This window comes from Penicillium rubens (genome assembly GCF_028828025.1).
Source record: "Penicillium rubens strain IBT 27055 chromosome Unknown utg000002l_segment0_segment0, whole genome shotgun sequence".
Classification (NCBI taxonomy): Eukaryota; Fungi; Ascomycota; class Eurotiomycetes; order Eurotiales; family Aspergillaceae; genus Penicillium; species Penicillium rubens.
Window position 1 is genome coordinate 2,766,355 of NW_026890600.1, and position 13,311 is coordinate 2,779,665.

The 13,311-nt window shown below is 50.6% G+C and overlaps 6 protein-coding genes across 6 annotated transcripts; 2 read left to right on the forward strand and 4 right to left on the reverse strand.

The window, feature by feature from the left end:
• Positions 1–654: 654 nt before the first annotated feature.
• N7525_003532 (GNAT family N-acetyltransferase) lies at positions 655–1,374 on the forward strand (the record flags this gene model as incomplete). Its single annotated transcript, XM_002559020.2, has 1 exon — positions 655–1,374. The coding sequence occupies one exon, from the start codon at positions 655–657 to the stop codon at positions 1,372–1,374; it is 720 nt and encodes a 239-aa protein (XP_002559066.2).
• Positions 1,375–2,028: 654 nt separating this feature from the next.
• On the forward strand, positions 2,029–2,973 carry tpcM (methyltransferase tpcM; the record flags this gene model as incomplete). Its single annotated transcript, XM_002559019.1, has 1 exon — positions 2,029–2,973. The coding sequence occupies one exon, from the start codon at positions 2,029–2,031 to the stop codon at positions 2,971–2,973; it is 945 nt and encodes a 314-aa protein (XP_002559065.1).
• Positions 2,974–3,026: 53 nt separating this feature from the next.
• On the reverse strand, positions 3,027–4,987 carry N7525_003534 (putative glutamyl-tRNA(Gln) amidotransferase subunit A; the record flags this gene model as incomplete). Its single annotated transcript, XM_002559018.1, has 7 exons — positions 3,027–3,575; positions 3,629–3,752; positions 3,807–4,228; positions 4,282–4,381; positions 4,432–4,505; positions 4,562–4,660; positions 4,712–4,987. The coding sequence occupies 7 exons, from the start codon at positions 4,985–4,987 to the stop codon at positions 3,027–3,029; spliced, it is 1,644 nt and encodes a 547-aa protein (XP_002559064.1).
• Positions 4,988–5,572: 585 nt separating this feature from the next.
• Positions 5,573–7,153, reverse strand: N7525_003535 (putative di-, tri-valent inorganic cation transporter; the record flags this gene model as incomplete). Its single annotated transcript, XM_061212739.1, has 9 exons — positions 5,573–5,842; positions 5,894–5,973; positions 6,031–6,298; positions 6,355–6,458; positions 6,506–6,586; positions 6,651–6,798; positions 6,849–6,893; positions 6,948–6,997; positions 7,030–7,153. 9 exons carry the CDS (start codon positions 7,151–7,153, stop codon positions 5,573–5,575), a joined length of 1,170 nt encoding a protein of 389 aa, XP_061069760.1.
• A 645-nt stretch (positions 7,154–7,798) lies between these two features.
• Positions 7,799–10,104, reverse strand: N7525_003536 (uncharacterized protein; the record flags this gene model as incomplete). The annotated part of the gene is made up of 3 exons (XM_061212740.1): positions 7,799–9,352; positions 9,407–9,832; positions 9,907–10,104. The coding sequence occupies 3 exons, from the start codon at positions 10,102–10,104 to the stop codon at positions 7,799–7,801; spliced, it is 2,178 nt and encodes a 725-aa protein (XP_061069761.1).
• An 823-nt stretch (positions 10,105–10,927) lies between these two features.
• N7525_003537 (AFG1/ZapE family ATPase) lies at positions 10,928–12,776 on the reverse strand (the record flags this gene model as incomplete). Its single annotated transcript, XM_002559015.1, has 4 exons — positions 10,928–11,275; positions 11,348–11,864; positions 11,927–12,380; positions 12,437–12,776. 4 exons carry the CDS (start codon positions 12,774–12,776, stop codon positions 10,928–10,930), a joined length of 1,659 nt encoding a protein of 552 aa, XP_002559061.1.
• Between the last annotated feature and the right edge of the window lie 535 nt (positions 12,777–13,311).

The window sequence follows — 13,311 nt, forward strand, 5'->3', positions numbered from 1 at the left end:
CGGTGCTCTATTCTGACCCAAATCTACAGGTGGTATCTCCGGGGCTTTGATTCCTCTTCCACCGAGCGTTTTCACTCACGTGTGTCCCGACCCCAAGAGCCTGGGAACTTGGCTTGGAATGGCGCAGAGCCTAAGTAGCTTTGCGACTCTTGTGGGCCCACCAATAGCAGGCGCGCTCGCTACAATTGGCTCCGATGGTAGTGCGGATTTGAACTACCTGGGTATTCAATTGTTTAGTGGGATAGTCATGTGTTTTGGTGCATTTCAGCTGATCTTTTTGTGGTATTTGCTATACACAAAGAGGGGCAAAACTGGTTTATTTTGATAAAAAAGAGATGTAGTCCATGGGAATGCAATTAATTGCAAGTTTTCTTGCGAAGTTGACCCCATTATGAGCCAATGTTTACTTTGTTCTGCTCATATTACTCTCAAATAATCCCTATTATCTTTTGTATAGTTCGGACAACCAACCTATCACGTTCTACCGAAACCCTACTGTCACGGGATCTCGGGGTTCACAACCAATCACTCTAGCGTGACTCACACATAGTCCTTGGGTGAGAGCATTTAGGGAATTAAATATCAAGAAATACCATATATACCTCGAATCGCTCTCGATGCCTACCCAGTAACTCAAAGACTAAAATCCCAAACATGGCATCACTACACCCACAAGGCCCACTAGTCCCCTTCACTCCAGCTCTACTACCAACGAGCCAAACAATCCCTGGGCGAACAATTCTTCTCGAGAAACTCTCCCCAAAGCATGCCGACGACCTCTTCACCCTCACCGGTGGACTTGAACCATCAAAAGAAGCCCTCTGGGACTACTTGCCCGACGGGCCGTACCCAGATGCCGAAGCCTTCAAAGCCAGCATTTCTTCAAAATCCACTTCAACAGATCCATTCTTCTACGCAGTCATCGACAAGCGTAACTCTCTTCTTACTTTCGGCAAAGCAATCGGATATCTCTCTTTTATGCGCATGACCCCCGATCACCTGGGCATTGAAATCGGGAATGTACTGTACTCGGGTGCACTCCAGCGCACGACTGGCGCGACAGAGGCGATCTATCTCCTGGCCCAGCATGCTTTCCATAGTCTTGGGTATAGGAGATTGGAGTGGAAATGCAATTCGCTAAATGAGCCTTCACGACGTGCGGCTTTGCGCTTGGGATTCTCATCTGAAGGGGTCTTTCGACAGCATATGATTGTTAAAGGGAGAAATAGGGATACGGCTTGGTTTTCAATCTTGAAAGATGAGTGGGATACTTCGCTGAAGGCTGCCCTGGAGAAATGGTTGGATGCTGGGAATTTTGGGGCAGATGGTGGCCAGATTAGGTCACTGCAGGATTTGAGAGCTCAGTTAAGATGAGATATTGGGATAGGAAACTTATTGTCCGCGCTTACCTAGAGAATGAACATGAAAACAACCATGTCTACGGAGTACTGATTTCGACATTTTGATCTTCACCTTTACCCTTTATAGGAGATCGACATCGGCACTATTGAAGATCACCGATAGGGGCAGCTCCACGACTCCTCCAGCAGCCCCACCGTTCAGCAGGGGTCGAGGGAGTTGAAGTTAGAAGAACTCGAGCATAGTTACATTCTATGTGGAGTATTCCAAACCAACTATGTGATGGATCTAGCTGTGACGAGGCCTACATAAAAGAGAAATCCGAGATCTGAGATCGACGTGACCGATGTTCTCCGAGATGTTCTCCGAGATCTCGCACGACATCTTATCGAAGTTCTCCATCGGGACCCCTATGATTGGAAGACGTTAGCATTCCTAGAGTTCAACGAATAGACGCAGTCCAGTTCACCAGCCCAGATCCTTTAGCGGGTCTCATTTTCGGCTGAACGACAACGCACTCTCTCGTTCCCGTACTTCTGTCAGCTCTGCAATTGACAAATAGCGAAATAGTATCTGTTCGCATGAACTAGACAACCTATAAATACCCCCTATTGTCCCTAGCACAACCAAATCACCATCGTCGCCTCCGACTGTTCAATTATTTCCCAAATGTCCACGTCAAGAATGCCACGCGAAACCGCACCCACCGGAGAATACGGCTTCAACCCCAACCAAGGCGTGGACTGGTCCGACTACCTCACCTTCCGCCCAGTCTACCCACCCTCCTTCTTCGAAAAAGCCTTCACCTACCACTCCCAAAAGCCCCACGCCGCCTGGTCCGTTGCCCAAGACATTGGCGCCGGCTGTGGAATTGTCTCATCAAGTCTAGCTCCCCGCTTCAACGACGTGATCGTCTCAGACCCGAACGACGGGTACACGGCACTCGCTCGCAGAGTCCTAGTTGAGGAATCCTGTCTGTCTGAATCCAGGTTCCGGTTCCTGCAGGAAAGTGCCGAAAGGAGCTCCGTGCAGTCTGGCTCGGTCGACTTTATCATGGCATGCGAGTGTATCCACTGGACGAGGCCGAATGTTGCAATTGCGGAGTTTGCGCGGGAATTACGCGCGGGTGGGACGCTTGTTATTACGCATTATAATTATCCGCGCATTGTTGGGAACGAGAGGGCTCAGAGGGCTTGGGAGGCTGTCTGTTCGTTTTATGCGGGTGAGGTTCATGACCCGATGCTTGATCATGCGCTGAGGATCTTGAATTCTGGGACTGAGGCTCTGGGGTTCCCCGTGGAGGATTGGGAGGGGGTGAAGAGGTTGTATGTTAATGCTCAAGGGACTATTGAGGCTTTTAAGATTAATGATCGAATCGGGGAGAGCCAGGTTAGGGATGGGGAAGAGATTGTTTGGGAGGAAAATGATGCGGACTGGATGGATGAGCAGGACTGTGACTGGTTTAGGGGCTATTCATCTACCTGGACGACACCGAGTGTATCAGAGTCGGAAATTAATCCTCTTTGGGATGAGATGGAGAGGGCCTTTGAGGGGAAGAAAGTGAAAACTGCTACGCCGCTTGCTATGGTCTTTGCTACGAAGAGACATAGCTGATATGTGAATGTTAAAAAACGAATCAAAGAAATCTGTATCCATTCCCAAGCCCCTCAAATTTTCGAGTGCCTTTTCTCGCTAACAATCTCCTCGACAGCCTTCGCCGCCGCTAGGGTCTCTTCGTCCTTGAACCGCCTTCCAGCAATCTGCAATCCCACCGACGCGCCCTCGTATCTCTCCGGGCCCTGGTACTTCCGCCATTCCCTCTCATCAACCTCATCCCTGGGGACATACTTCCTGTCCTCCTCTGACAACACATCTACCTTAGGATCCACAGTGATTCCTGATGGGAACACTACAGAAGGCAGGTCCACCAAGTTCCAAATTGCAGTATAATTCCAATACTGCGACTCGCCCATCACCGCCGCGGCAGCAGGATATGTCGGGGAAAGAATAAAGTCAACACCACGACTATTGATCAGAGCGTGGTACTCGTCTCTATAGATATCGCGCTGGTCGTGCAAGGCCCATGCCTCCGGGTGAGAAAGAGGCATGCTTTGGCCATAGGAGAGAGCCCAATCGGTTAGTGGGCGTGCTGGCTCGCCCGACTCGGCAAGTAGCTCACGTTGCTTGCTGCCAGCATCAGGGTAGTATAGGGCGCGCTGGACCATGTTAGCGTAATAGCGTGCATGCCCAGAGAACAATTGGCACTTACAATAACTTCCCAACCATGCTGATGCTTATACGGCTTCCAGTCTACGACTTTCACACCTGCCGCTACCAGCTTCTCCTTGGCATGTCGCAAAGCGCGAGTGATAGGTGGATGGGGGCGGACGCAGCTTGAAAATGGATTAGCACACTGTCAGCAGACATATATTTGGCTCACGACATACCCATCATCCCACATAATAGCCACAGTCATATCCCGCTTCGGATCAGCCGTCTTCCACGGCACAGGCATCAGCGACGTCTCAATATCCCAAGGCTCTTGCTCCAATACAGCTCGCTGGAACAGCTCTAGATCCTCAATCGAGCGACTAGCCATCGGACCCACCACGCCACGGATTGTCTCCTGGCCAGAAGCAGCAACTTTAAGCCCTGTTACCGGGTTCCTCAGTGAGGAAGGGCGGAAGCCATACGCACCGCAAAATGCTGCGGGACAGCGAATTGATCCGCCGATATCACTCCCAATCCCTAGTGGTGCGCAACGGAAGCCCATTGAGGCGCCTTCGCCGCCGGAGGACCCGCCTGGACTTAGAGTGCGATTGAGTGGGTTCAATGTTGTGCCGGTGATGTTATTGCTGCAGCACAGGTGCTAGATGGTGTTAGTTATGGGATATACCACTACTTTGAAATGTGTCGACGTACCATCAGTGACTGGGGTTGGTTAGTCCGCACATGGAAAATGGCGCCGGCTTTGGATAAGAGTTGGAGGAGAAGGGCATCTTCCGTGGTGACTTTATCAACCCTATTATTGCTTGTCAGTAGTGTAGGTTGTCGTGGTGGATATCTACTCACCAAGCTACGTATCCTGTGTTACATGTTCGGTTCTTCATTGATATGTGTTCTTTGACGCTGATTGGTATGCCATGCTATTTTATTAGAACCTTGCCGTTATAAACTTCAACGGGTAGGTATATAGGCTTACCAGAGGCCCCACCAGCTTTCCAGTGCGTCTGTAGTACTCATCATGCTCTTTGGCGCGAGCGATTGCCTCATCTGCCATAAATTCCGTTGCGAAATTGAGCTAACAATCTTGTCAACACTGAAAATACAAAGCCGGGTCTCTTGGTCTCACCAGTTGATGGCCCAGCACTGCCCTCTTCAAGAATGCAACCATCACCTCTTCCGCGCTCAGTTTTCCATTGCCCATCTCGGTCACCAGTGCTGTGGCCGACATATCAGTGATGATGAGCTCGCGCTCACTCAACAACCCGCTTTTCCGGGGGAAGTCCACCACACTTTTCTGTGAGACTGGCGGCAGCCTGTCGACGGGGAGAAGCCATTGTTTCGGAATAGAATTATTCAAGATGTCTCTGCCTTTTTGCGCTTGGCTCTCCCAGTTACGAGTCATATTGAAGAGTGAAGTTGAAATGGAACAGGGGCGGGGTATACCTCTGGTGGTTTCGGAGTGTAAACTGGGATATATAAAGAGGAAAGAGAGACACAAGGCAGTTCTTCGTCCTACACATTTCCCCGCACACAATCTGTGTGATCTACATGACTATCTCGGAATCGGAACTTGCTTTCCATTCAGACCTGTGGGGAAGAGAACTATGTAGTTCTCTTCGGTTAAGGAATGGGCCGCGGAGTGATTCCGTTCAGAGTTACTCAATATCGATAGGCTGTGATATTGTACACCTTTATATCTTGCTACAGAACTTGGCTCTCCTTAGAAACACTATCCACTACATATTAATTCAAAAATCATATTAATAATGACATATAAGAAAGAGAGATAAAAAAAAGAAATCTCTCCCTCGGGGAATCGAACCCCGGTCTCCCGCGCTTATCGGTGTTAATGACAAGCGGAAATCATCACCACTAGACCAAGGAAGATTGGATGGCTGAGTTACTGCTCGGCCACTTGGCTGGTTGATGTGAAGAGTTGGCCACCTTGACATGATGAGGTGCAACAATAATACTTCCGTCCTTTTTTTTATCCACAGCAAGTCAACTGCTCGCACACCGTCCCGCAGATAACCTGGCACCGGGAAGATTCATGGGGAACCTCGTCAACTTCCAATAGTTCGGGCTGTAGTGTAATTGAGTGGATTCCATAGGCGTGGAAACACTCGCTGATCACCCGGGCTGTCTTCATAAAATTCTCGACAGAGTCGTCGGACACCACAACGTGCACTGAGGCAAGGGTCTTTTGTTGGTTGAGGCGCCAGATGTGGAGTTCGTGGATGGAGTCGACTCCCTCGATCTAGTGATTGTTAGGAACGAAATAAATACGTGGACATGAAGGTGGAAGTACCTTTTCTAGGTCGTGTTTGACATCGCCCATGTCAACCCCTGTGGGCACGCTTTCTAGCAGGATCATCCCGGCTCGGCGCACTGGAGAAGTGTCAGCTTCGCTATTTCCTTAGCTATCTCTGCTGGAACCTCACTTACTCAGAGGCAATGACGACAGAATAATGAGAATGGCAATGAACATGCTCACACCGGGATCGGCATAGTATCGGCCAGTATGGGGTGCTGCGAGCCAGATAATCAGACCGGCCGCCATGACGCCCAGGTTATTTATTGCATCGCCGATGACGTGGAGCATCACTCCCATCATACCCAGATCACCGTGGTCGTGGCCACCATGATCATGGCTGTGGCCGCCTGAGTCTACACAGTGATGCTTTTCGGAATGAAGATGTTCGTGATCATCATGCTAAGCTGTGTCAGCCTGTATCCATTGGTTGAATTCCTCGAATTTTCGCTGCCTACCTTGGTGCTGGAATCATGGCATTCTTCGCCGAGGTGAAGAACCGGTGTCTCAATCGTGGGTGATAGGCTATGGCCATGATTGTGTTCATGTCCATGTCCATGTTCTGGGTACTGTCAGCGTGATATATAACAATGATCCCACGAACCCTACCGTGAAGGAAGACTGCGCTAATAATATTCAGGCCCAGTCCGACACATCCAATGGCGAACATCATCTTGGGGTTGTGCACATCTAGATGCACCGTCAGTTATTATCAAAGGAGATCAACATCCAGACTGGACGATATAGCACTCACGTTGCAGAGCAATAAATCGCTCAATGGACTGCAAAAATATACTAATACCCAACCCCAACAGAAGAACACCATTGAAAAAGGCACCGAGCAGCTGAGCCCGCTGCCAACCAAAAGTAAGCTCCTTAGGCGAGTCACTGCGCTCGGATTTCTACATTTCACATCAGCACCAGAACCACCACACAACCGAGCACACTTCACCTTCAATGCAACAAGAGCAATAACAAACGCAACTAAATCATTCAGCTGCGATGTATGTTAGCCAACAAAATCTCCAACTCCACACCTGAAAACGCCTACATAGTGGAAAGCATCCGCAATCAGAGCAATAGAGTGGGTATAGAAGCCCACTAGCCCGGTATCAGCACATCGACGTTCATACCAAAAACAACTACTACCAAAAACAAGAAAGAGGGCAACCGACGGGAAATCTCAGCCAGAAAGAAACATGTTGATATGCCAATCACAACGCTCAGCCGTGTCGAGCGTGATAGATGAAGCCCCATGACTGCGGAGACTCAATATCAGAAGGAAATGAAACGGAACGAAACAAAAGTCCAGAAACGTAGCTTGTCATTTACGAAAGGGACATTTTTCCGCTGCGAGAGTGTGAATACTTCTGCCTTCCAGAGTCTCGGTTCAGAAAGCAATGGCTGGTCCAACATTCCGCCGTGTAACTCTCCGTCTCGAGAGGTGGCCTACCAGGTAGCTTTGACTATGAGATATGGGGATGTGGTATGCGGGGAAATTGAGTACTAAAGGGGGTTCTGTCAATGAATTGGACTTAAATGGTTCGGTGTCTCTGTAATTGTGGTGTATCATTGCTAATGGCGGTTGGGGTATGTCATATGGGAAGGGTTAGGCATAACTACTAAGCGCTGCGGCTCCATAGGCCCAAAAGAATCTGGCAGAGGACCTTGACAGTCTGGAATCTGCCAGGAAAATATTACCCCAGCCTTAAAGGAGCTTGTGGATTGGGGTTGTGTTTCGCAGATCAGCCGAAGAATGTAGGCTTACCACTTACGCAGTGTATCACAGCATCTGAATGTGAGATCCACCTATACAACCCTGAATTCGTGATTGAGATTGTTTTACAAAAAGGGATAGAACCTGGTCACATATCCCAATTGGTTTCACACAAAGCACCCAACTCAAGCAGCAATCTGGTCAGAAAGTCCATCCAACTCACGCGCCCAGTTACGGTGTCGAGAAATATGCCAGATAAATCGCTCAGCCAAACCTTTCGCATCAGGCCCAACCGTGCCCACCTTCAACAACGAAACCGCATCTCCATAGCCCGTAATAACACCATATGACTCCTTTAGCGGAGAGCCACTCTGCGCAACCTCGACCTCAGAGAGCCCGATCTGCTTCTCAACAAATGGCACAGCCTCATCAGAACCAGCAATGGCCTTAAGATGAGCAAAGGACTCGGAGATCCAGTGCTTAAAAACGCCATTCTTAAACAGCGCTTGGATGTGCTTTCCGCCAGGCACGTAGACCGCATCGCACAGCGTCGACCGCGCCCCAGAATAGAAGTGATCGGGAATAACCCTCTGCCCAGATTCGGCAGTCACACCCTGGCGCTGCGCACCGATCGTGAAAACAAACGCACCGCGTTCATTAAGCGCTTGTTTCATCGTGGTATACTGGTTAAAGTCGAATTCGTCGGCGAGCAGGATGGCAACGCGGCGCGTCGCAATAATAGGTTTCTCCGGCATGAATTCCAGCTGGCTCAGACCCTTGGCTCTTTTGCCCTTGTTTTCCTTTGGCGATTTCAGGGGTGTGTCGCCACCGACGTTCTTCGCGACGGTCTTGGCTAGGTCTAGATCGATCGCTGATAGACGCTCTGTCATGCGCTTGTAGACGACAGGGTCATCGCAGTGGTCCAGCTCGAAGGAGAATGCCTTCGCTACGTGCATCTTTTCAATCGGTGAGAGCGAGTTGTAGAATACCTGCGCCTGGTTGAAGTGCTCCTTGAACTTATCTGGCAGCGCACGCTTCTTTGCGCCTTGCTGCTTCTGCGGGTAGGAGACGAAGCCACCCTGTTCGGCTGTCGCGGGCGGGTCGGCCTCGAATCGGTTCGGCCAGTAGTTCACCTTCCCCTTTGTGATACGGTGCCTACCCTGTCCGTCGCGGTTGACTAGGCTTATGTATGGACATACTGGCCGGTTGATAGGTAGTTCCTCCCAGTTCGGTCCGAGTCGCGAGATCTGCGTGTCGAAGTATGAGAAGTTGCGGCCTTGAAGGAGAGGGTCATCGGAGAAGTCGATGCCGGGCACAATGTGGCTCGTGCAGAATGCGACCTGCTCGGTCTGAGGGAAGAACTCGTCGACGTTGCGGTTGAGTTCTATCTCGCCGATGTAACGGATGGGCACTAGCTCTTCGGGCCAGACCTTCGTAGCGTCCAGAGGGTCGAACTCGAAGTTGTCGACCTTCTCTTCGGGCATGAGTTGCATGCCAAACTTCCAGCGCGGGAAGTGTCCTGCCTCGATCGCCTCCCCTAGGTCTTTCCGGTGGAAGTCGGGATCCTGGCCGCCGATCTTCAGGGCCTCATCCCAGACCAGCGAGTGCACACCCAGCTCTGGGGTGAAGTGGAACTTGACGAAATGACGCTTACCGGCCTTGTTAATCAAGGAAAAGGTGTTCACACCGAATCCCTGCATCATCCGGAAAGACCGCGGAATAGCCCTATCGGACATAATCTGCCACGAACCGCGTCAGCAACAACGACCCAAACAGGAATAAGAGATACTAACCCACTGATTCATGTGTGTAACCTCCGAGTGCATATACTGAAAATCCCAAAAATTATTATGCGCAGTCTGAGCCTGCGGAACCTCGTTTTGCGGCTCGGGCTTAACAGAATGAATAACATCAGGGAACTTGATCGCGTCCTGAATAAAGAAGACAGGAATGTTATTCCCGACAATATCCCAGTTACCCTCCGCGGTATACATCTTGATGGCGAACCCGCGCACGTCGCGCACCGTATCCGCGCTGCCCTTACTACCCTGCACAGTCGAGAACCGCACGAACAGCGGCGTCTCCCGTCTGGTATCGGTCAGGACCCCGGCGGTTGTTACGTCTTCGGCGCTTTCATATAGTTTGAATTTGCCAAAGGCACCTGTTCCTCGCGCGTGAACTACTCGCTCTGGGATGCGTTCATGGTCGAAGCGCGTTATCTAGTGTTGGTAAGTTGCTTGTCCGGATATAGATTGGTGTATGTGTGGATGGATGGATGTGGGCGTGCACGTACCTTCTCACGGGCAATTTGGTCCTCTATGAGTGAGGACCCGGTCTTCTTTTCGTCTACGACGCGGAGCCATTGGTCTGGGTTGGAGATTCTGACGCCATGGTCGGTTGTCATGTGCTGCTTGTCCTGGATGTCGACAGTGTCCTTTTGTAGATCGGCATATTTGCCATCTGCGGTCTTGGAGTTTGGATTGGTTGCCATAGTATGTGTGGTCAATCATACCAAGAGGTGGAAAGAGTAGACGAAGTGTGTATCAGGCTGAATTTCCCACTTTACATATAAAAGCCAAGCTGATCACTGTGCAGCCCCCCAAGGACGACTTCAATGATGTAATTCCCCCAGTTACATCTACCAACGAAATGGAATTGTACAACTACATGAAGCGAATACCCGAGTCATCAAGTCCAGCCTGGAGTAAGCCGCTTTGCAAGAATGACCATAGTATGACCTACCCCCGTAACCCGGGCGCTTTACCAACCAATGCCGACAGGATAACCCCTAATGAAGTAGAATAGACAAGAGGTATTGTGAATTGCACCCCTTTCATTGGCGGGGCGGTTTCCAGCAGCCCGCGGAGGTGGAGCTATATAGCTTGTTAACCTTTGCCTGTGCTGTCTGGGTGGTCGACCATGGGGAGTTCCCACTGGCAATACAAGACATAAGCACTTAAATAGTGGGGTCATGTCGATTGTAGGTGGCCAATGACGTGAATATATGCCTGGATTCGGGCTTCTTAGTGGACTTGGATTATCCAGGAGAAGAGTGTGACGGCACCTGATATCAGAAGTGGAAATTATGCCCGAGTATTTCAAATATACGGATGTATCGTGGGGAACTGGCTTGGAGAATTAAAATAAGGCAGATCTATGTACCAACCTTGGAAATATGTTGTTTAAACAATCCACAGGGATAATAATTCCAAAAGCTATGCTATATACACCAAACTCGATCTATGTGCACAGGTATCTCTCTATAGCACAATGTAGCGTCTGAACAAAAGGAAAGACAAGGAGGAAAGCATAATCTACATATTATCCTCACTCCAATGACTCCTCGTCTTCTGCCAAGCGTCGTGTTCCTCCTTATTCTGTGCAGGCGTGTTTCCAAGCCCCAATCCACGCTCCACCCACTCCTTACTTCCCATCTCAGAAAGACGGGAAAGCGCACGCGCGAACGCAAACCGCTCCTCATCACCACTGAAAATAGATGTGTTCTTCAGCGCCTGGACAGACATGCCGAGGTCGTCCATCAGGTTGCGCATTGCGTCGGAGAGATCTGAGTGGTCGCCGTCGCCTTTGAGGGTTTTCTTTACGTCGTTCTCGGAGATGAAAAGGTTCGTTAGGGGGACTTCGGTTGTGAGGACTAGTTTGGCCTGTTGATGTGGATTATTAATTGGTTGCATGATTAAAAGAAAATATGAACAGTGACATTGCTTTTTACTCACCCTGCTCTCATATACCGCATCGATAAAGGTAATAAAGCGTCTCGCCAGATCACGCTGGGTATGGTTCATGCTCGGCACGTCCGTGACAATGAACGCGTCGTAATGCCGGACAAGCTCGAGGTAGTCGGCTGCACCTGTCGCACTGCCGATGAGCTGCTGGAAGGTGAAGTGCGCGGCCTTGCCGCTAGCACGGGGCACCTTGATTTCGCGGCCCCAGACAATCTGCGAGTCTGGGTGCGGCGGGTCATTGATAGGGTCGCCCAGGAACTCAAACCACTTGTCCGCGTGCTGCTGTGCGTCCTCGCCCAGTGGGTGGTGGTAGACCGCAGCCGGGGGCCGGGGGATTTTGCGGTAATCCGTTGGGGAGTTGAGGTTGATAACACTCAAATCGGTCTTGAGGAGGTTGATGCAGGGGATGAAGGATTCACGTTGGATGCCGTTTTTGTACAGGTCGTCTGGATGACGGTTGGATGTGGTAACGAGAACGACGCCGTGGGACATGAGGATCTCGAGAAGCCTGGTTATTGAATTGTCAGCTGGGGCTTTTGATAAGATCCTGTCCGTAGAGAGCACACGTACCGTCGCAGGATCATTGCATCGGCTACATCCGTACACTGAAACTCGTCAAAGCAAAGCACGCCCGCGAGCTCGGCAATATCGGCAGCAACCATCGGCAGCGCATCGAAGTCATTTCCATACTTCATCTTCACTACGTGCATGCGCTTATGTACGTCCTGCATGAAGTTGTGGAAGTGAATGCGTGTCTTGTTCTTGATATTCGGCGGCAGCGTATCGAAGAACAGATCCATCAACATAGTCTTGCCGCACCCGACGTCGCCATACATGTACAGCCCCTTCGGAAGGTTATCGGGGATAGCAGACTTTTCCTTCTTCTTCGCGCCGCCGCCGAACAAAGACCCGAAGAAGGATGACTTCTGCTGGGGGTCCAGAGACTCGGGCTTGGGGTGAACAACTTTAGGCGGGTTGTAATCTTTCAGCGCTTCAAAGAGGTCCTGTAGATTTTGGATAATCCCTGAGGAATGGCGCATGTCAGCCTAGAACTGCACGTCGGAGTTGGCCACAACATACCTCTCTGGTACTCATCATCCCTCAGTCTCCCCTCCTGCACACGCACATCATATTCCCGCATGGGCCCATCGTGCGCCGGAGCGGTGGTGTTCTTCTCGGCGTCCGAGACTGTAGCCAGACTCCGCCTGGGTGATTGGACAGCCAGCTGGGGGCGGATCCTCTCCGAAGACACAGGTACCAGCGGAGATTGATTCGGCCGTCGTAGTGTATTGAGTGCTCTCTGTTCCGTGGCATAGGATCTACGAGCGGCACCCCGCAACGTCGTAGGGCGGAGGCCCCGAGGCGCCCGCAGCGCGCTCGGGAAGCACTCCGCGCATAGCTTTGCCGATGGGCGGCTCATTGGCGTCCCTTTTTTGGAGGTTATATGTGTTGCGACGGTGGACTCGGCGTTGGGTTTAGTTGGCGGAGAGCGGTTGCAATGCGAAGGCGTTAACCGAGGTATTGTATTGGAGGCAAGGATTTGTTTTTCCTCCGGAAAGCCTTCGGGGTGGTGGCGGGTAGGGACCGGGCTATAGATAGCGATTTACAACAGACACACAGTATATATACACCCCTGCAACTCTTGAACTAATTATCAGAAGATCTAGTGGGAAACCGATAGATTCCGATCCTGGGGTCGGAAAAAGAACTTAGGTCGGAATCACGTGACTCTATATTATGGCATGGCGCGAATTTTTCTAAACTGTAGTTTATCAAGACTTATATTTGGTACAGAAAGAGCCGTGAGACACCACGGTTGAGCCGTTATCATGCGAAGAGGCCGCCCCGGTATATGCACGAGAAGTAAAGAAAAAATATGTACATAACACAGAAGCAGGCAGACCGGGGTATGATCCAGAATAGGATGAGATGTAGATCTGATGCGAAATCGAGGC